The sequence below is a fragment of the Capsicum annuum genome, chromosome 12 (genome assembly GCF_002878395.1).
Source record: "Capsicum annuum cultivar UCD-10X-F1 chromosome 12, UCD10Xv1.1, whole genome shotgun sequence".
NCBI classification, from domain to species: Eukaryota; Viridiplantae; Streptophyta; class Magnoliopsida; order Solanales; family Solanaceae; genus Capsicum; species Capsicum annuum.
The window spans coordinates 4,150,696-4,172,901 of record NC_061122.1 but is presented as its reverse complement, the minus strand read 5'-3'; the positions used below and the strand labels follow the sequence as shown (position 1 = coordinate 4,172,901).

At 36.1% G+C, this 22,206-nt stretch overlaps 1 protein-coding gene across 1 annotated transcript; it reads right to left on the bottom strand.

Annotated features, from left to right (window-relative positions):
* Positions 1 to 7,510: 7,510 nt before the first annotated feature.
* Positions 7,511 to 14,081, bottom strand: LOC124889394 (receptor-like protein 14). Its single transcript, XM_047401050.1, has 5 exons — positions 13,739 to 14,081; positions 13,092 to 13,235; positions 12,882 to 12,971; positions 12,661 to 12,799; positions 7,511 to 7,703 (listed from the first exon to the last, which is right to left on the bottom strand). Exons 1-5 carry the CDS (start codon positions 14,079 to 14,081, stop codon positions 7,511 to 7,513), a joined length of 909 nt encoding a protein of 302 aa, XP_047257006.1.
* Between the last annotated feature and the right edge of the window lie 8,125 nt (positions 14,082 to 22,206).

Sequence of the window (22,206 nt, the reverse complement as noted above, 5' to 3'; positions counted from 1 at the left end):
AGTAGAATTCAGCACCGAGCGAACCCAAGGATGGGAACTCACCTGCCAGTAGAGGGTATGATTCTTAGAAGCAGTCCTTGCGTTCCAGAACTATGTAGCCAGCATAGGTTGAGACATCAATTCCTTTCAGTTGAGGGTAGATAAGGTGACTTAACCTGTCAGATGAGTGTTCCCACCATTCGCATTAGAGTACCTTTCAGATGAGGGTCACTCATAGCTTATCCTTACCAGTGATGCGGTATTAACACCCTTCCAATCAGGGCAGAGATTGGACCCCAGCTTAGTTATTATAGCGTATTTGGGGCATGTCAGTTAGATAACTACTTTCCACAGTTTCAGTATCAGTCTCAATAAAAGAACTCAGATAGTTCTTCAAGATATCAGGACTGTCAGATACAGTCAACTCAGATACAGTACAAAACTCAACTAGTTCTATCAGATTTAGGACTGTCAGATACAGTCATTCATGCTATCAGTTATCAGAACTCATGTTATCAGATATATCAGTTATCATTCATGATATGTTATCAATAAATACATGTCATTAGTATTCATACTTAGTAGTCATGTTATCACGAGCTCTATTTCAGGACTGTTATATATGGTCAATCAAATCAGTTCTTCATAATCAGAACTATCAAAAACAATCATTTCATTATCAATAATATAGTATCAGTCTCTCAGTATTCAATAATACAGTATCAGTTCCTCACTTATTAGTGAATTACATATCAATATCAGTAAACTCAGTCATTCAGTATCTCAATATCAGTAAAACCAGTCATTCAATATCTCAGCATCAGTAAACTCATGTAGTCAGTATTCAGACTCAGTAGTCAGTATCACAACGAGTTTAGTTGCAATTACGTATATATGTATATATTCTCACATTCATATCAGCCAGCATTGTTCATGCATATAAAACCCTTTGCATTTAGCCTACCTCACTTGTATACTCATTACATTCAGTCGTACTGACGCATTCGCGCTATGGTGTTTTATTTGATGCCATAGGTACAGAGGCACGAGTTTCAGAGCAGCAGTAGAATTGTAGATTTCAATAGTCAGTACACCTTTTCATTCGAGGACAATATTATTATTACTTTATTATAGTATTCCAAATTAGTTTTTCAGTTCATGGGGTTAGTTGGAGACATGTTCCTTCAACTCCTTATTCAGTTCAGTTAGAGGCTTTCGAACTAGATGTCAGATTAGATGTTCAGACTTTAGTATTTATGTTTCTTTTTGGTATTGTTATACTATGTTTTTCATATATGTATCAGTATTGAACCCTATGGCCTTACAGTTCATGTTTCCGCATATTTTATGAGATATTATGCAGTTTAAAGGTACAGATATCAATCATGGGTTAGCTTGTGGTCCTTCGGGGTCATGAGCACCGTGTAGCATTTTGGTTCAGAAAATTGGGGCGTTACAGTAGGGTATCCAAATGACTGGAAGAATAGGAAGAAACAAGGCTACAACTCTAATTTCAGATCATAGTATACTGGCAGTAACAACCTATCCACAAACAATGGTGGGAACAACTTTGTAAACACTGGTCACAGGTCTATTTCTCAAGCTTCAGCCATGGTAGCTAGTCAAGTTGATGCTGATAGTTCTAGTCATGAAGTGACTCACACACCAAAGGCCAAGCTTCACACATTCACTGAGGAAGAGTACACTCAGATTATGACTATGTTGAACAAAGACACAACAGCTATGAAACAAGTCAATACGACAGGTATTACTACTTGTTTCTTGTCCAAAGCATGTTCTAACAGTTGGATTATAGACTCAGGTGCTACACATCATGTGTCTGCACATAGACACTTGTTCAAAGAAGGTACCAGATTAGACTCCAAGCATGTGGATAAGTTGCACCTTCCAACAGGTAATGAAGTGACAATCTCACACACTGGAGAAGCTCATATTTTTGCAGATGATGTGATCAAAGATGTTCTACATGTTCCAGACTTCAAACTCAATTTGTTGTTTGTTGACAAGATAACCAAGGAACTTTCATGTTTTGTTTCTTTTTATCCTAATTTTTGTATCTTTCAGGACTTCTTCAATGGTAAAGTGAAGAGGATTGGTAGACAAGAGGGTGGACTATATGTTCTTAAAGGCGGTGGTTGGACAAGAAGTGCTAATCAGTCAAAATCAGAAGCCAGTAGATTTATTGCAGAAGTATCCACTTCCAGTTGCATCTTATGGCACCAAAGACTTGGACACCCTGCTGCTCAGGTTCTCAAGTTTTTAGACATTATGAAGAACCCTAGTGATGCAAATATGTTGAATAAATATTTTGTGTCTCCCCTAGCAAAACAGACAAGATTGTCATTCCCTTTAAGTACTACTAGATGGTCTACATGTTTTGAACTTGTACACATGGATTTGTGGGGACCATATAAAACTTCTAATTTTAACAACAAGTATTACTTCTTGACTATGGTAGATGACCATAGTAGATACACTTGGGTGCACCTGTTGCAGTTAAAGTCTGAGGCCTTAGTGGTCATTAAGACATTTGTTTCCATGATTAAAACTTAGTTTAGCATAATGGTAAAAACCATTAGATCTGATAATGGCACTAAATTTATCAACTCTTAATGTAAGACATTGTTCCAGTCCCTGGGCATACTACATCAGACCAGTTGTCCTCATACTCCTCAACAGAATGGAGTTGTGGAGAGAAAGCACAGACACATATTAAACATAGCTAGAGCCCTCAAGTTTCAATCTCACTTGCCCATTAAGTATTGGGGACTATGTGTAAAGGCTACAGTATATCTAATGAATAGGTTACCATCTTCTATTCTAAGTGGTAAGAGCCCATTTCAGTTGATGTTCTCCAATGATCCCAAGTTGTCACATCTTAGGGTATTTGGATGCTTGTGCTATGTCACTATCCTTCCAAGAGGTGATAAGTTCACAGAAAGGTCCAAACCTGCAGTCTTGGTGGGATATTCAGAATCTCAGAAGGGGTATTTACTACTAGATATCACCCCAAAGAAACTATTAGTCAGTAGAGATGTTGTGTTTCATGAAGATACATTTCCTTTTGCTTTCTCACAAGCACAAAATACACAAGTTTCCTCATCTGTAGAAAATGTTACTGACTTTTAGATTCCCACAGATGAAGAAACATGTCATGAAACAAATACTGAGAGTGTTACTGAAGGAGCTACAATTGAGGAGGATGACATTTCTAATACTGGAGTTCCTGGTGCAGCTTCACCTGGCACCACTCATGAAGCAATATGTCAAGATAACTGTTCCCTACCTCAACCCTCTTCCAGTAGACCTACGAGAACAAGTAGACCACCAGTGTGGATGCATGATTATGTTGATACTTCTAAAAATTAGAGATGCAAACATCCATTAGCCAACAGCTTGTCTTATAAAAATTTGAGTCCTACTTATCAGTGTTATTTATCCAAATTCTCCACTTTTACTGAGCCTCAGCATTATAAATAGGCTGTAAAAGATAAAAGGTGGGTGAAAGCTATGAAATCAGAGGTTCAAGCCTTAGAAGCTAACAACACACAAATAATTTTCAGAATATTGTATTTTGTTTAGAATATGTGCCTTAGAGAAACTTGATGCTTGTTTTTCAAAAAACAGTCAAACAACTTATTGTATCCAAAAATATAATTATGAGAGTGACAATATTACCGGAGTCAGTTACAATACATCGATGTCTCGTGTCTGTATAGGCAGGCAGTGAAACAATAACTAGGGCTTTCACAGGCTCGTCCTTTATGTTGAACTTGTAATTAGGCAAGACAATAGTAAGCTTCTTACAAATATAGAAATGGAGGAAGCACAAATTTTGTGATTAGAAGAGAGAAAGGAAGAATCCGAGAGAGAAAAAGCATTAGAGAAAAGGGAATAGGCTTGTATTCATTGGAATTGCAGCATGTACATTGTTTTCTATATATAGACTATCTTGTAAGGTGTCCAACTAACTAATATAACCGTTAACCAGAATATGCAACTAACTAGGAAGGTGTAAATATGTCACAGATACCTAGCTTGGTATTGAGATGAACTTCTTATGCTCTTGTCAGCCCTTTAGTCAGCATGTCTGCAGGTTGATCTTGAGTTGCAATATAGTGAGTCCTGATTATTCCTTGAACATTTTTTTCCCTTATAAAGAAGCAATCAATATCAATATGTTTTGTCATCTCATGATATATTGGATTTGCTGCAATTGGTAGAGCAGACTTACTATTACTAAACACATCCACAGGTAGCACCACTTCACTTCTAATCTCTTTCATCAAACCTAGAATCCATATCAGTTCAGCTGTTACTGCTGCACAACTTTTGAATTCTGCCTCAGCTGAGCTCTAGTAGACATTGGTTTGTTTCTTTGATTTCCAGGACACTACTGATTCTACAATCTTCTCAAAATAGTTAGTCACAAATCTTCTGCGAGATGCCCAATCTGCATTACAGTAGCCACTAGACAACAACACACCTTGACCTGGTTGACCTTTAACATACTTTACCACTAGTGTCGCCTCCATGTGTGACTTCTTAGGATCTTGAAGGAACTGACTTAGTGTTTGAATACAAAAGACTATGTCTGGTCTTGTCATAGTTAAGTACAATAGCTTACCAATAAATTTTTTATAAGCAACCTGATTGGTTGGTGAATCATCGGTAGTCTGTCTTTACTTTACATGCTCATCAAATTGTCTAGATGTTAGCTTGATGTTATAGTCCATAGGATTAGCTGCAGGCTTGGCTGTTGTTAAGCCTAGCTTAGCTAGTAATTCTAATGCGTATTTTCACTGATGCATTAATATTTCTTTGTCAGACCTTGCAAACTCAATTCCAAGGAAATATCTCAACTCACCTAGATCCTTCATCTTGAAGTTTTGGTGTAGAATTGTCTTAGTCTCTTCTGTTAGCTTTAGATTGTCTCCGGTGATCAGCATGTCATCAACATACACTAGCACAAGAATGATTCCTTCTATTGTCCTTTTGATATATAAGAATGGATCAGATTAACCCTGAATGAATTGGGATCTTACCAAACCCTCTGATAGCTTGGTATTCCATTGCCTTGGTGCTTGTTTAAGGCCATATAGGGATTTGAGTAGTCTACATACTGCATTCTCCCCCTTACTAGCAAATCCCTGAGGTAGGTCCATGTCACGACCTGAACTGGGGTCTGGCCGTGACGGACATCCCGAACCATGAAGGCCTGAAACGCCCTTCTTTATCTGGAAATCATGAACAACACTCATATAATAAAAGAAGATGCAGAAACATAATCTACTATAAAAACATGGTCAATTCTGAATTCAACATAAGTATGTATATTGTAAATCAAACTACATCTGCACAACATCTGACTCAGTATGCGAGATCTACTATATGAAAATCTGACAACTGTCTGAAATTGGGACAAGGCCCCCAGTAAACCAAAATAGAAATAAATGACATAATCTGAAAAGACAGGCCTTCCAAAATAAAGAAGGCTCACCAACTGAATGCTACAACTCTGTCTGATAAAATCTACTGCTTTTCTGGATCCCTAGACTGAGCCTCAAAACCTGGAGGAAGGAGAGGGGCCAATACAGATGTATTGGTACGCAAAGTAATCCAAAATAAAGCGTTTATATAAATAAAATAATCAGAGCGTAATTTGTCAAAATATCATGCATGAAATAGTTCTAAAACACATGGGCACTTTCTGAAAATCATAAAGCATTCTTGTCAATGTAAAGTCTGGTCTTTGTATTACTTCTGAGTTAGGTGGCACTCCACTACAAGTTTGATATTCCACAAGCTATATGGAATCTGCCATTGACTCGGCGGGGAAGCCCCCAACCCAAGTGTGCCGCAAGGGTTGGAGTGTCTGAGTCTGATACGCCACAAGGCTCTAGGCTAGCATAATATAAATAACCTGGATCGGCAAATCACGATTTTGGGCAACGGTTTGTCTGAACCCATGCCTTCTTTGGGGAACCACCTAAGCTTTCTTTGTGCTCATTTTTATCCTGTTCTGAATCATGCATCTTTTTTTCCTAATTTCAACATATGAAAAGTCTGATTTCAAACATGTATTCTATTCTGTTCTAAATTATCATGGCATAATCTGAATTGGTGTCGTCACACCAAGACTTGCAAGTCTTAATTCTGAGCCATAATGCATCATGCATCATTATTTCTTTAAAACATAGTTCAACCACCCTAACATGCAAATAGTATAAGACATTTTATGTTCCGAAAGCATAAGTCAAAACAATGCAAGAACTCTTCAAACATAAGGTGGTCATGTGCTTTTGGAAAAATCCATGCACTCTTTCATTATATGTATTTTCAACATTTTTCAATACAAACAACCCTCTCTTTGGAATTCAAGATTCATAACCAAATCATTCATAAATTAAGATACTTCGTAACATGCTTTTCAAGATGCATTTCAAAAACAATCCATATCATATGATAAGTAAGGAAAATCATAACAAGAGAGGGATTTTCACATGAATCATGCTCTAAATTCAATCATCAACATTAAAACATGTACATATATACATATATCAATTCAAATCAATTTGGGGAAGGCCTAAAGACCAAAACAATACCATGGAAACTTCTCAAACATGATTGTATTCACAAATCCGAAACCCTTTTTAAAAAAAAAATATGGTTTCTATGCCCATGAGATTTTAGGAAAATCCCACATACCTCTATTGTGAAAATTAATGGATGCTTCTTGAAGCCTACGATGGAAGGATTCCAAATCTCCAATTATCTTCTAAAACCTGCGGTTAAATCTTGAGTTATGAGGATTTTTAGTTTAAAACCCTAATGGAGTTTCTTGAGAGATTTTGACGAAAATAATCTTACTTTGGTGTTCTTGGGATTAAATCCCGTGTTAGAGATGAAAAGGGGTTAAAGAAGTACCATTTTACCCTTAATGAGATGGAGTAAAAATATAACTGGTGCCCGATTTTATGGGCCACCGCGATACGCCACTATCGCGGTAGCTCACTGGAAATAGACGAATGAGAAATTGAGATCCTCTGCGACGCGCCACTATCACGAGGTCCTACTGGAATTTGAAAATTGTTAATTAATCTTTCTCCACGACGCGCTAGACACCAGAATGAAGATGTTTTACGACTAGCACATAAAATAGCCATAACTTCTTCACTGAGTGCCTATTTTGGACGAATCTTATATCGTCAGAAAGCTTATTCAGTCATCTACAAAATGAAAAGTTGAAATCTAAGGAATTCCACAGGAAAATAAGTATAAATCATTCTAAAAACCAATGCTTGATACTTGAAGGACAAATTTTAGCTAGGAAAAGCTTGGGGCGTTACAGTCCATGTACACTTCATCATAGAGATCACCATTTAGGAATATATTGTAGACATCCATTTGTTGAACACACCAGTGTTTTCTAGCTGCAGCAGCAAGTACAGTCCTCACTGTCTTCATCTTCACAATAAGTGAAAATGCTTCTTGGTAACCAATTCCTTCTCTACCAGTATTTTCTAGCTGCAGCAGCAAGTACGATCCCCACTGTCTTCATCTTCACAACAGGTGAAAATGTTTCTTGATAACCAATTCCTTCTCTATGTCCATATCCCTTTGCTACTAGTCTAGCTTTAAACCTCCCAACTTCACCTGAAGCCTTATACGTTACTTTATAGGGAAAAGGCTCAAATATGCCACTGAACTATCAGAAATGACTCATTTATGCCATCCGTTAAAAGTTAGGCTCATTCATGCCATCGCCGTTATAAAACTGGTTCATCCATGTTATTACTTTTTAACGGTGGCTTTCTAAAAAACAGTTTTACCACGTGGCCTCTTATTAGAGGTCCACGTCATTTTTTTTTAATAAAAAAATTTTAAAATTTTTTTTTTTAGTTTTGATCCATTACAAAGAATCCACCCACAACCAAACTATCACCTTAACCCACTTTAATATTACTCTTAATTTTGACCCTAGATTTGAACATATATAATCATTTAGTCTTTAAACATGAAATTTACATACTTGAATGCTACGTTTAAAATAATATAGGTTAGAATAATTAATAATTTAAAAGGGCAAATAAATAAATTGTGATTAAAAAATAATTTATTTTGACTCTCAAAATTCGAACATCATCACATAATTTAGGAAGAAGAGAATACCACATACATGAAGGACCACAACTTTTAATTAGGAAGAATACCTAAAAATCTCTTCTAAAATTTGGATTATAAGTTGTATAATTGAATTATTGGTAGTCTTAATTATTTTTTGGACTTGACTATTTGGTAGCCTTTATACTCTTTAACGTGGACGATACGTAGAGCATAATTTATTTTTAGGCGTGTTAGAGTTTTAAAAAATATAAAATAAATAAAATACCACTATCCAGGTACGTAGGGTGTTTTCAGTCCATATATTTTTTAGTGTTGTTTGGTACCTACTCACGCAGACACTATTTATGTGTATATTAATGGATCTTTAATGTGTATATTAAAGAATCCACCCACGCAGAAAAAAGTTATGCTCTACGTCTCGGTCACGTTAAAGAGTATAAAGGCTACCAAATAGCCAAATTCACGAAATGATTAAGACTACCAATAATTCAATTATACAACTTATAATCCAAATTTAGAAGAGATTTTTGGGTATTTTTCCTAATTAAAAGTTTGGTCCTTCATGTATGTGGTATTCTCTTCATCCTAAATTATGTGATGAATTTCGGATTTCAAGAGTCAAAACAAATTAGTTTTTACTCACAATTTATTCATTTACCATTTTAAATTATTAATTATTCTAACCTATATTATTTTAAACGTAGTATTCAAGTATGTAAATTTCATGTTTGAAGACTAAATGATTATATATATGTTCAAATCTAGGGTTAAAATTAAGAGTAATATTAAAGTGGGTTAAGGTGATAGGTTGGGTGTGGGTGAATTCTTTTTAATGGATCAAAACTAAAAAAAAAAATAAAACTTTTTTTTTTTAAAATGATGTGTGTTTTGCAGAGAAATTTTGACTTTTTTGAAAAGAGTCGCCACTTAATTTTGAAAAAGGAATTAAGAAACCTTTATAATGTACTTAGACGATTCAAAACAGAAAAATCGTTTAAGTTAAGAGATTTTGAGTAAGCAGCTGCTATTAACGTTTTAGGAAGGTGTTAGGCACCTAAAACGTCCGCTAACTTGCGGTTATCCGGACTATTTGAAAATCGTCTTTTGATTAACTTCTAAAAGATTAATTTGTTGAAAAGTGATTGATTTTTAGAAAAAAGATTCGTGTAAAAAAACAGTTTTAGACGACCTAATAGGGATTTTAACTAAGTCTACACAAATGAAATAAGCAAGTAAACACATAAACCAGGAAAGGGAGAAGAAAATAAACGATTTAGGCCATTGGGCCCAAACCAACAAAACCTGTCCTAAACTAGTTGGGCTTTCAACCCATTTTCACCTATCCTAATCTAGTTCTCAAGCTTTTGGCTCGAGTCTCGTTTCACCTGTATTAAATACAACTTTGGCTTCGAGGCCTCAAATAAATGAATAAGTAATAAACTGAATAAATAAATAAATAAATAGATAATTAAATTAATAAAGGACAAATATATAAACGAATGAGAAGCCAAAGGGCTTCTAGTCTTTTAGCAACTTCAAAGACGGGACTTTGATCCGCTCTTCTTCTCTCGTTCCCTTTTTACATCCATGCAACGGGTTTTTGGACTTTCTTTTGACTTGACTCAATGAGATGGGCTTCATTTGTCCAATGAAGGATGCGAAGGGAAGGAGAGTCCATTTGGACTCCAAGACGAGTTCATGCAAAGCAAGAAAGCAATGAATGTTAACATGTGGTCAACTAAGAAAGAAAAAGAAAATGGGGGGATTAAAGAAAAACACAAACATCAAATCAAGGAAATAAAGAAATGAGCTACATAACGTATGACTAACTGACTCAATACTAAGTCACAGCATGCTAAGCAAATTATGTCTTAATATAAACCTTTTTTTTTACACTTAAGTGTAAGTAACATGTTTGATATCTAAGATCATATCATGAGTGATAATGTAGGTAGCTCATGAACATACTGTAAACTCATTTGAAAGGGTATTCATGACCAAAGTACTACTGCTTCATAGCCAATAAATCAAAACAACATGAAAAGAAAACTTATTCAAGATTTTATAAAGTAAAAAAAATGATCGAAATGTGGACAAGATTGTGAATATTCGCCGAGACACCAAAATATAGGGTTTACATATTATCCAATTTATCCAAAAAAAAAAAAGAGTATTTTTGGGAATCAAAACTTAAGGAAAGATAATGATGAAAGCAACGATCACAACTTTTAACGACTAGAAAGTTTGAGCCTTTTGTGAAAGCAAAGAACAAATTTTCATACACATATACAGGGAATCAAAAGGGAATTTAAGCTATAACAAAACTTAACTTACTTCCTAGGTATACTAATGCACAGATAAACATCATGTACTTAATGCGAGCCTACGTGAGCAAGCGATGTCAATGGATATTTATCAAAGAAAAATTCAACGAGTGATAAGAAAGTTTGGAATAAGGAGCAGTCTAGGAAACCAAGTTAGGGTTCTCATGGTTCTCGCTAAAGCTCAACTTTTCCAATACTTTCTCATTCTCATTGAACCAAATTCTAATCAAACAAAGGAGGCAGCTTGGTCATCTAATTCGGGATCAACGAAATTCTACAGGAAACCATTGGAATTTGCAAAACACACAGTTAAACATGCTGGACAGATTAACGACCGAAATACATAGTCAGTGAGATTAGACACTTGGAAATTAAAATAGGGAAAACCAGAGGTCCTAAACCAAAACAGTAAACCAAAATAGAGATCGGGATACCATCCTTAGACCCGAGGTAGCAGCCCGAAACTACTAATTAGAAATCAAAGTATGAAACTTTAATGATGGAACCAATCTATAACAACATACTAGCAACCCAAACTACTAAAAATCGAAATATGACACTTTCGTATGAAATTAGCGATAACAGGGTACTAGTAGCCCAAACCAAAATCAAAGCATGCAACTTTAAACGACGAAACCATCCTTATAGGATGCCCAGCAACTCAAAATAGAATTGAAGAACATAAAACTTTAACATAAGGTCAGCTATACAAACCTTAAGCAGTTCACAAAAATGAGAGTATTAAATCGGACATCTATCAACAGCTACCTACGGCTATTAAAGCCATCTACCAGTAATCAATCCCAGCATACAATGTTACTCAATATTTTCTCACAACTACAGAAGGTCCAGATGAAGCAGAGGCAATCAAAAGCTTAAATAGAGTAGGATATTACCTTTTAGGGAGCAGCAAAACGGGACTCGAGGCTTCGACGGAATTTCAACTACCACCAGAAGACTTCGCCGTGATTTTAAAAAAATAAAAGACTCTGAACAATCGCCAACCTTCCTTAGACACAAGAACTTTCCCTAAAAGCAATCTCCTTTTGTTTTTCTAGAATTTCCCCCTCTTTCGAACCCAAAAATTCTCTAACTTTCTCAAACCTAAAATTTTCTCTTTTTTTAAGATTTTAGGAGAACTACTCCCAGAGAACGTAAAAGGGAAAGAAGAAAAAATAAAATCCCCTAGAACAGTGACCCAAGGGGTCTTTATATAGAAGACGAATTAGGGGTAGATTAGGGATTTGAAAAAAGACTAATTTTGGACCTTCTGTAGTTGTGTGTTGGTTGACGTTGGTTTCGAACTTTGAAAACTTGAATTGATAATCGAAGCATGTGATAATTTGGTTGATGGATAGGGGGATCGGAATTCGATAAAAGATGGATAAATTAGCTGCTTTGATTCATTGTCATTGTTAATTTTGCATCTAATTATTAATTTTGTGATAGTATCATGATAGGTCGAACGGGGTAGGAAACGGTAGGCTCGAGTAAGCAAATTGAGAACTTGTGGATTATGGAATGTTCGAAATATATATTGAATGGCTTTGTTTTATCGCCTTTGACTCAATTGTACTCATTTGGCCGGGGAATGCCCTAAGGTATCTGTATTGCCTTATCCGGGGAATGCCCCGAGAAAGTTGTACCGGAAGATGGCGCACGGTCAAGGTCCGGAACGTCGGGTGGAGTTTAGTTTAGAATAGAATAGGATTTATATTTCTGCATTTTTATTTTGAAACTGTATAATTCGGACTGGACACTACACTTCTGGATTTGTTTTGTTTTGTGTGTTCGATTGATTGTTTCATGTGTTTTGTGTGGTCATTTGTAATGTCAAACTAGCCGATAAGCCTCACCAAGCGACCGTGGTCAAACCACGGGATCGAAAGGTGCCTAACACCTTCCCTTCGGTCAATAGAATTCCTTAGCCGGAATCTCTGTTCGCAGATCAGTATTCAGAGTCAAACTATTTTGAAAAAAGGATTTCCAAAGGTGACTTGGCACACCCGATCTATTCCAAGTGGCGACTCTGATTTCGAATGTAAAAACAATCCTTCTTCAAAACAAATCATTTTCTTTTGTCACTGAATAATAAAAACCCTTTCGAACTTAAAACGAATCTTTTTGGAGTTAAAAAGGGGTGTGACAGAAACATTTAAGAATCATCAACATGTGCTTTTGATGGAATACCAGTTAGATATATCTATACAGCAAGCCTGGGATGCGATAAAAATCAACTGAAATGAAGAATCTTCCAGAAATATATGTATCTTCATTTGGTAGAAAACTCCGGAACCGGTTGTAGCTTATATCGAGACACTTCAATGCCATAGTAGATGTATTTATCTCTGTCCAGGAATAATGATAATTATGTTAGGAAGCTACTGAGAAAAAGTAAGGGATTTTCAAGAAAATTGCATGTTCACTTACGTAGAGTAGAGAAAACGTTTTCAAGATATAGATTGTTATAGCTCAAATCTAGGATTTCCAGCTTGTCTAACCCTGACAATCTCTCAGAAACTAAAATGTTAAGGAAATGGATTAGTTAGAATATGTTTATTCTTCTGAGGAAGACCAATAGTTCAAAGAGGCAAACCATATGTTGGAACCTGATCCAGTTTTGTTGTGTGCGAACCATACGTCGGAACCTGATCCGATGAAATGAGAGGTTCAATGACTTGAGAGATGAAAGTTGACTAATAGGCTCAAAGATGCTGTGATTGAATCTATTCCCTGACAAATCAAGTACTTCCAGTTTTCTCAGTCGTCTCAGTTTCTCGAAACCTGTTACCAAATTAGCAAGAAACTTAGAATGGACATGTTAAATTTTGTCACAGTCAAGTTTTCGAGAGTCAAATAGATTGTACTTTGAAGTTAATATTGCTAAACCAGTCTATAGTTAAACCTTGGAAGTTGAACTTGGTGTGATCATACTTCCTATTTGGATTGGTAGAACCATTTTTCGGATATGTAGTACTCTCCGTCAGTTTCATTTTATATGACTTTTTATTTTGCTTTAGTCCGTTCAAAAACTACAACACCTCTTCATATTTGAAAACTTTTTGAACTTTAAATTTTTCATTGTACTTTTGATGACATGTTCTTGTAACCATAGAATTATCATAACTTGTTTACAACCACAAGCTTTAACACAAGCTTTAAGGTACCTTTGGTATGTACCAAATATCATTCATTTTTTTGTTCTATTCCTTGAAGAAAAACACCGTACCTAGTCAAACATCACCATATAATATAAAACGGAGCGAGTGTATGTAGAGAAAACGAACCTTCATTCTTCACCCAACCAGCCAAAAAATGTCCAGGTAGGAGCAGAGCTTTGAGATATTTGAAGGGAACAAATAAAGATGCATTAAAAAGCCAGTTCCTCAAAATATTACCAGTATATATACCATTACTAAGTTGTTCTTCCTTAGCACTAATGGACAACTCTATGACTCTTCTGGTGTTGTTGCTGCAAACAATTCCCTCCCATCGACAACAATCCGAGGTTTCATTAGCCCCCCACGATGACAAATAGTCGTCGTCGTCGCTTGTACTGTATTTTATGTTTGCCTTTAGCTGCAATAGTCCTTTCTTCATTCCAACAACAATAGCAGCAGCACCATCCATTTTCCATGAACAAAATCAACGACCACAAGTATACTATCTTGCTATTGGTCATATTCTGCTTCTTAACCAACAATGCCACTGAATATTGACAATAATATAAGATATATTCAGACTATGTAAGAAGAGAAAGCTTGCCCGTTACTTGTACTAGTGAGAGGTAGTAGGTACCCTTCAGGAATTAGTTAAGGTACGTACAACCTGGCCTGAACACCACTGTAATCAAAAAAGCATATAAGAAGAGGAAGTTGATGATTCTAATATATATATATATATGTATATTCTTATAAACTAAAAAAGACAAAAACACTTTCTTTGCACAAATACTATCTACTTAGGTCCAATTATAGCTTCCTAGTGGAAATTGAAGATCATTAGATTCTTGTGGATTGTTTGATAATTAGAGAGAAACTATACATAACCTTTCTCATGAAGAAAATTTGAGTGTAATAATTGACGTAGACTGGAGTGAAATTTTCTACAACTACTTTTCTTGTTATGTCCCTTAAGCTTGCAGCTTCTTTATTTTATTATTTTAATGTCTTCCTCTTGTGCTTCTATATTTTGCTATAATCTAATAATTTGTCTAAAAGTTTGATGGCTATCAAGGTGAGGCGTTATAGATATTGACATTCGGTATTTTGATCTCAATTAGCTGTTATAAACAAAAGTATGCAAAATAATAAGTTAATGATTTCGTATACCAAGAAGAAGGAATGTATTTGTTAACCATCAGTAATCTTTCCTCGTAAAGTTATGACCATAACTGATGGACACTATATAAATATAATCTTTCATTTTTAAATATTCACACTTGAAATTTATTATGTGCTTGAAATTAATAATAAGTATAATAAATATTTTAATATCTTATAAATTTTACAAAGAATATATCGTTGTGATAACTGTCTCTATAGGAAAGATATAACATCAAAAATCAATCTTGAAAAAAATCGGACAATTATAGTGACATACTATGATAAAGTGGACAAGACTGTGAATATTCGCCGAGACACCAAAATATAGGGTTTACATATTTGTCATAATTTAAATAAGTCGTTTAAATTGTAATTCAATCTTAATCCCAAAAGTCACCATTTCTTAATTAGTATTATTTTAATCTGATTAAATTTAATTAGAGTTATTTTTAATCTAATTAAATTTAATTAGGGTTATTTAATAACCCAATTAGATTTAATTAGGGATATTAAATCTCCTAGAACAGTGACCCCAGGGGTATTTATATAGAAGACGAATTAGGGGTAGATTAGGGATTTGAAAAAAGACTAATTTTGAAATTCAAACTCGAACCCCTTCTACAGCTTGAATTTCATCTCCCATTGGTACCAATTTTATTTTTTATTTTTGTGACAGTTGTGGGATTCTTTGAAATGGTGGACCAATTAAAATGGAGAAAAACGAATCCTCTTTCCAACCAATGAAAAATGCCCAAAGACGTACCTAATCCATACCATTATCCCAAAATTCGCGGATTTGAGCCGTTGGGGAGACACCTAAGCTCATTCTAGAAGTTTTCTCAGCATCTTTTCGTATGGAATCGCGTGGTACGCGTGAAGGAGGTTAAAAAAGAGTTGATTGCTGGTCGAGTCTGGTTCGGATCGGTTGAATTTTGGGATCTCGGGTCGGATCGTCGTCGATGGTATTTGTTCGATTGTCGATGATGTTGGAGGTTATGTTGCTGTTGTTTGCGATTTGTTATTGTCCTGTTGTTATTGCGTGTGTGCTGAGATTGAAGAAGGAAACAAAAGGTGGGCCGGGTATTGGTTAATTGGATTGGGTTGGTGGTTTTAGTGTTGGGCCTGGGAAATTGGGGATCAATTTGAGTTAAACATTGGGTAATTTAATAACCCTAATTAAATTTAATTGGGTTATTAAATAACCCTAATTAAATTTAATTAGATTATATTAATCATAATTAAATTTAATTGGATTAAAAATAACTCTAATTAAATTTAATCAGATTAAAATAATACCAATTAAGAAATGGAGACTTTTGGGATTAAGATTGAATTACAATTTAAATGACTTATTTAAATTATGACAAAATTGAATATCTACTGGTCAATTGCATTACAATTGGGCTACTTTGATTTCAATTGAGGTCATATTTAATTCGTTCGCTAAATTGAATCGCAATCTAGCACGAATCAAGTAACAAATTAACCTCAAGTTTCTTAATTTGATAAAAATCCAATAAATATTCCTCCAAATAAAATATTTTGAGAGCAAATCATATTTAAAACTAACATTTTATCCATTTGAATTAATTTTCAAGTTTAATCAATAAAAATCTAATTTTAATGAAAAAATTTATTTAAATAACAAAATTTATACACTCTCTCGTATATAAAAATGCGAAAAATATATAATCGCAAATTAAATGATAAAATTGAATTGAATAAGTAATTTAAACTAGCATTTATTTGAACAAAATAATTGTTGTGATTTTATTTAAAATTGAAGAAACTTCAAAATCAAATTGAATTGCGGAGGGCAAAAATTAGGTATCAACAACTGCCCCCTCCCTTTGGGTAGGGTGGATGCAAGTAACCCTGGGAAAAGGGAGATTGACGTTTCTAATTTTTGTCCAACCACCAATTCGAATCCGAAAGAGGTTAATCTTCGCACGAGTTTCATGGAGTTATGGCCAAACCTCGGTATCAAGTTTCCTACATATCTCAGGTTTCATGAGAATTCAGACCACTTGTAGTTCATAAAGCTTGACTTTAAGCACGATTTTCAAGAAAATTCACCAACTAACACAGTTTTAGAGTTCTTGGTTAAACCGAGAAGCTGGGGAATAAAGGGATTTGAGGGAGATTGGAATGCAGTCGATTTTTCTACATAGAGCCCAGCCTACATATCCTCGAAATTCTGGGAATTAGACTGCTTGTATTTCAACTTGATTGATAGAAAAGGTAGTCTTTTATTTTAGACGATCTTTGGCTCAGGATGAGTGACAAGTTGATCGAGTTTCGGAAAAGAGGCTTGTAACCTCTTAACCATGAATGTGGGATCCTTCACACCCATAGACAAGAAACTTACCTAGACATAATTTTCAAAACTCTAAGTATGTTGTCACCCGGATTTGAAGAAAAGAGAACGTTACCCTCGGTATGAGTTTAGAAATATCCCAAAGGTGAAGCTGAAACCATAATATCCCAGAATAACCACATGCCTTATAATAGGGGTGTGGTTAGATGGTGGTGGTGATCCTCCTTTAGCTCGCGTCCAGAGAGTTTGACATCCCTCTTTAGACTATGTCTCGTTTTGCTGCTAAGAAAGAGTTCCACGTTGTGCTGCGTCCTATCTGAAGTCGTCCGCACCTGTGATTTTAATTTGAGATTTTCATCCTCTCGGATGCTCTTGATAATGCTTCAAGCAAAAAGTGTTAGTGCTAAACATAATTCACGAAATAGGTATGTAGTCTTTTACCATATCTCCACGTGAGTTGTGGCCTGAAAAGCGGAGTCATCTCTTCATGTACCTATTTGGAATGAAATAACTGGCAAAAACAAACACAACAACCATCTTGGTTGTTGTATAATTATGACATTTGTCGGTTGAATATGTCTTCAAAGTGGGGTGGCCCTTTTGGACACTGGCAACACTTTATGCAGAACGGTCCCTGTAACCGTGTAATATTGTGCTGGTGTGACAACCCTTTTGGTTACCTATATCACTTTTTGTATGTGGAATGATAACCTCTCCGTTTATAGCCGATGATTGATTTAAAAATTTCCTTTAAATTATCAATCTTTGGATAATCTTGTGCATTATTTGATGTTGGATACGAGGCGACTTACAGATATCCTTTGAATTGCTAGCTTTTAGGTAATCCTGCATATTATCCGACCTTGGATAAGAGATGGCTTACAGATATCCCTCCAATCGCTAGCTTTTAGGTGTTCCTGCACATCATCCGACCTTGGATACAATATGACTTATAGATATCACTCAAATTGCTAGTCCTTGGGTAATCCTGCGCATAATCGATTATGGATATGACACGGCTTATAGAGAACCCTTGGACGTATCAATTTGATAATCTTACATATTCTCCGATAAGGATTTAGTTGCGACTTATGGATAACCTCCCAACTATCAATTTTTGGGCGATTTTGCACACTATCCGGTTAGGATGTTGTTGTGACTTACAGATAACCTACAGGCTATAAACTCATAGGTGATCTTGCACACTATTCTATTTCAAATAATATGACTTATAGATGACCCTCAAATTGTCAACTTATTGGAAATCTTATTTAGCATTCATCCTTAGATAGCAACTTAAAGGTGTCCCTTTAAATCTGAGCTCTTGATGCATTCAGATGCTGATTCATAAAATTATGAGATATCCTCAATGCTAGAGTTTATGTCTAGCGTGTCAACAGATATTAAATGATGATGATATCCTCGACGCTAGCATTTATGTCTTGTGTGTCAACAGATATGAAATGCTGATAATATCCTCGACGCCAGCGTTTATGTCTCGCGTGTCAATAGATATTGAATGCTGATGATATCCTCGATGCCAGCATTTATGTTTTACGTGTCAACAGATATAAAATGTCCCTCTCGGCAAATGATATGAATGACCATCTTGGCAATGATATGAAATGGCCCTCTTGGCAATGATATGAAATGGCTCTCTTGGCAATGATATGCAATGGCCCTCTTAGCTTTGATATGCAATGGCCCTCTTGGCAATGATATGCAATAGCCCTCTTAGCAATGATATGAAATGGCCCTTTTGGCAATGATATGTAATGGCCCTCTTGGCAATGATATGAAATGGCCCTCTTGGCAATGATATGCAATGGCCCTCTTGGCAATGATATGAAATAAACCTCTTGGCAATGATATGCAATGGCCCTCTAAGCAATGATATGAAATGGCCCTCTTGGCAATGATATGCGATAGCCCTCTTGGCAATTTAAAAACAGTTTCACCTGAGTTTATTTGTCAGCGTCTTTTCTTTCTACGTGTACCTGTACTCAAGGTAGACGATTAATAGACACAAAGTCACTTTTGCCAGTGATCATTTCTTAAAAAAATTCTAAATACAATATTTGTATTTAGATGGGCTACCCAAATGGTCCTTCATGATCTCAAGAAATGAGATGGGCAATTCAAATGATCCTCGATAACTGGGTATTAAGTTCATTTTTGGGCTACCCAAAAATACCGTTCTTAAGCATTATATGCTCTGGCATGGCTTCCGACTTTCTTGGGGATTTTTGAAAAAAATGCGCATTTTGTATATCGATCCCTGCATCCACAGAAAAATGATTAGTTTGAATGAAACTACTCCGAGTTGACCTCCTTCGATCCTTGATTTGCTCCCTGTCATCTTTCAGGTACTTCGTCATGTCAGGACTTCCACCCCTGACTATCCATCCCGATTGATGTCCAGGCAAGTACTAAATAAAAGATTTGTATAGATTATTGAAAGTAGTCTTAAATTTTAGAAAATAGTTTCGAAAGCTTCTATAAAAACTTTAGAAAATCTCTGTCAGTCATGTCATGTACTAGCTCAACAAATGTCTGCCTCTTGGTTCTGACTTTATCTGACAGAGGATTTCAAAACCTCATCATCATTATTGGAGGGTTCTTCAAATAGTTTTGTCATAGCCAGAAATTGAGTCTACCTAGACTTTGTCACAATTGATGGCTTCAAAAGTTTGGCTTTAACCTCTGGTGCCAAGGAATTTGAAATATATTCCAGTATTTGGTGGAAATTTTGAGGCCTCACTCAAAATTTTTGCCCCAGTTTAGAGTAGTCTGAGATGATATCATCTTGAGTGGATCTAAAGTTTTTGCTGATTTTTATTCTCTTTGTTGGATGTTAATCTTCTCTTGTGAATTTTCGAAATTCGTTCTCAAAAATTTTGCCCCAGTTTCTATTTCCTGGGGTTATATGATCGATTCGTTGGGGCACCTACGCATCCCGTTGAAGCAGGAATCAGGTCAAATGTAGTTCAAGACTATGCTAGGGATATATATAGAAAAATCTAATGGGTTGATCGAAGCCGACATAGGCCGCGTACGTATCTCATTCTTGAGAATTCAGGTCATCACGTAGTTCATACATAAAGGGAAGGGATAAATTTTCCTAAGGGGTTGACCGAAGCCGACATAGGCCGCCTACGTATCCCGTTCTTGGGAATTCAGGTCAAACGTAGTTCGTACATAAAGGGAGGGATAAATTTTCCTAAGGGGTTGACCGAAGCCGACATAGGCCACCTACGTATCCCGTTCTTGGGAATTCAGGTCAAACATAGTTCGTACATCAAGGGAAAGAAGTTCTAGGTAATTACGCATCATAAAACACATTATTACAAGGCGATTACAAATAAACTAAGGAAACACAAAAACTAGCACGTCTTTCAAACATAGTACTTTTTTACCGCATCAGAATTGATTGGTTTGGTCCATTCTTGGCCATCCATCTCAGACAAAATCAGAGTCCCTCCAGATAGTACCTTGCAAACTATGTATGACCTTTGCCAATTCGGGGCGAACTTGCCTTTGTACTCTTCTTGGTGAGGAAATATACGTTTGAGAGCCAATTGCCCAACTTCGAATGTTTGAGTTCTTACTTTCTTATTAAAGGCACGAACCATCCTGTGCTGATACAACTGACCATGACATACAGTAACCATTCACTTTTCATCAATCAACGTGAGTTGTTCGAAGCGAGCACGAAGCCATTCTTCGTTCCTTAGTCCGGCTTCCTGAATAATCCTTAGGGAAGGTATTTCAACCTCAGCAGGTATCATAACTTTATTCCCATAAACCAATAGATAAGGAGTTTCCCCGGTGGAGGTTCGAACGGTCGTACGATACCCAAGCAAAGCGTAAGGCAACATCTCATGTCATGATCTATCATTTTCGATCATCTTTCTCAAGATCTTCTTGATGTTTTTTATTGATAGTTTCTATGGATCCATTCATCTGTGGACGATATGCGGTCGAGTTGCGATGAACTATTTTAAATTGGTCACAAATATCATTCATCAAGTGACTCTTCAAGTTTTCCCCATTATCAGTAATGATCGATTCTGGCACTCCAAATCGACAAATCAAGCTATTCCTGATGAAATTTGAAACCACTTTCTTGGGACGGCTCTATATGAAGCAGCTTCTACCCACTTAGTAAAGAAGTCAATAGCAACCAAAATAAATCTATGCCCATTCTTTGACGATGGTTTTATTGGTACATAACATCCATGCCCCAAGCTACGAAAGGCCAAGGTGAATTCATCGTATGAAGCTCATGCGGAGGCATTCGAATCAAATTTCTGTGTATCTGATATATTGGGCACTTCTGGACATACCTACTACAATCATTTTCCATAGTCATCCAAAACTCACCAATTCTCAGGATTTTTCTAGCAAGAGAAAACCCATTCATGTGGGTCCCGCAAACTCCAGCGTGCACTTTTTTTATCAATTTATTGGCTTCTGTAGCGTCGACACATCTTAAGAATCCCAAATCTGGAGTCCTCCTAAAAAGGATTTCCCCACTTGGAAAATAGTTCATGTGCCAAACGCCGAATTGTCTTCTTTTGGTTGTTGCTGGCCCCTTCAGGATATATTCTAGATTCTAAATACCTTTTAATATCATAGTACCATGGCTTTCCATCAGGCTTCTCTTCAATGTGTGCACAATGCGCGGGTTGCTCCTTCAAGCTTATCTCCAAAGGATCAATGTAACACTGATCTGGATACTGAATCATGGAAGATATAGTGGCCAAAGCGTCAGCAAACTCATTTTGTATCCTTGGAATATGTCTGAAATCAACTTCTTTGAATTTTCCACATAATTCATGCACCAGCTCCAAATAAGGAGTAATTTTGGAATTTTTTACCGTCCATTCTCCTCATACCTGGTGAATCAGCAAATCTGAATCCCCGATGACTAGCAATTCACGAACACCCATATCAAGTGCCATTTTGAGACCTAGGATGCAATCCTTATATTCGGCCATGTTATTGGTGCACGGGAAATGCAACTTAGCGATTACCGGATAGTGTTGGCCAGTTTCTGACACCAACACTGCTCCGATTCCTGAACCTTTAAAGTTGACCGCTCCATCAAAGA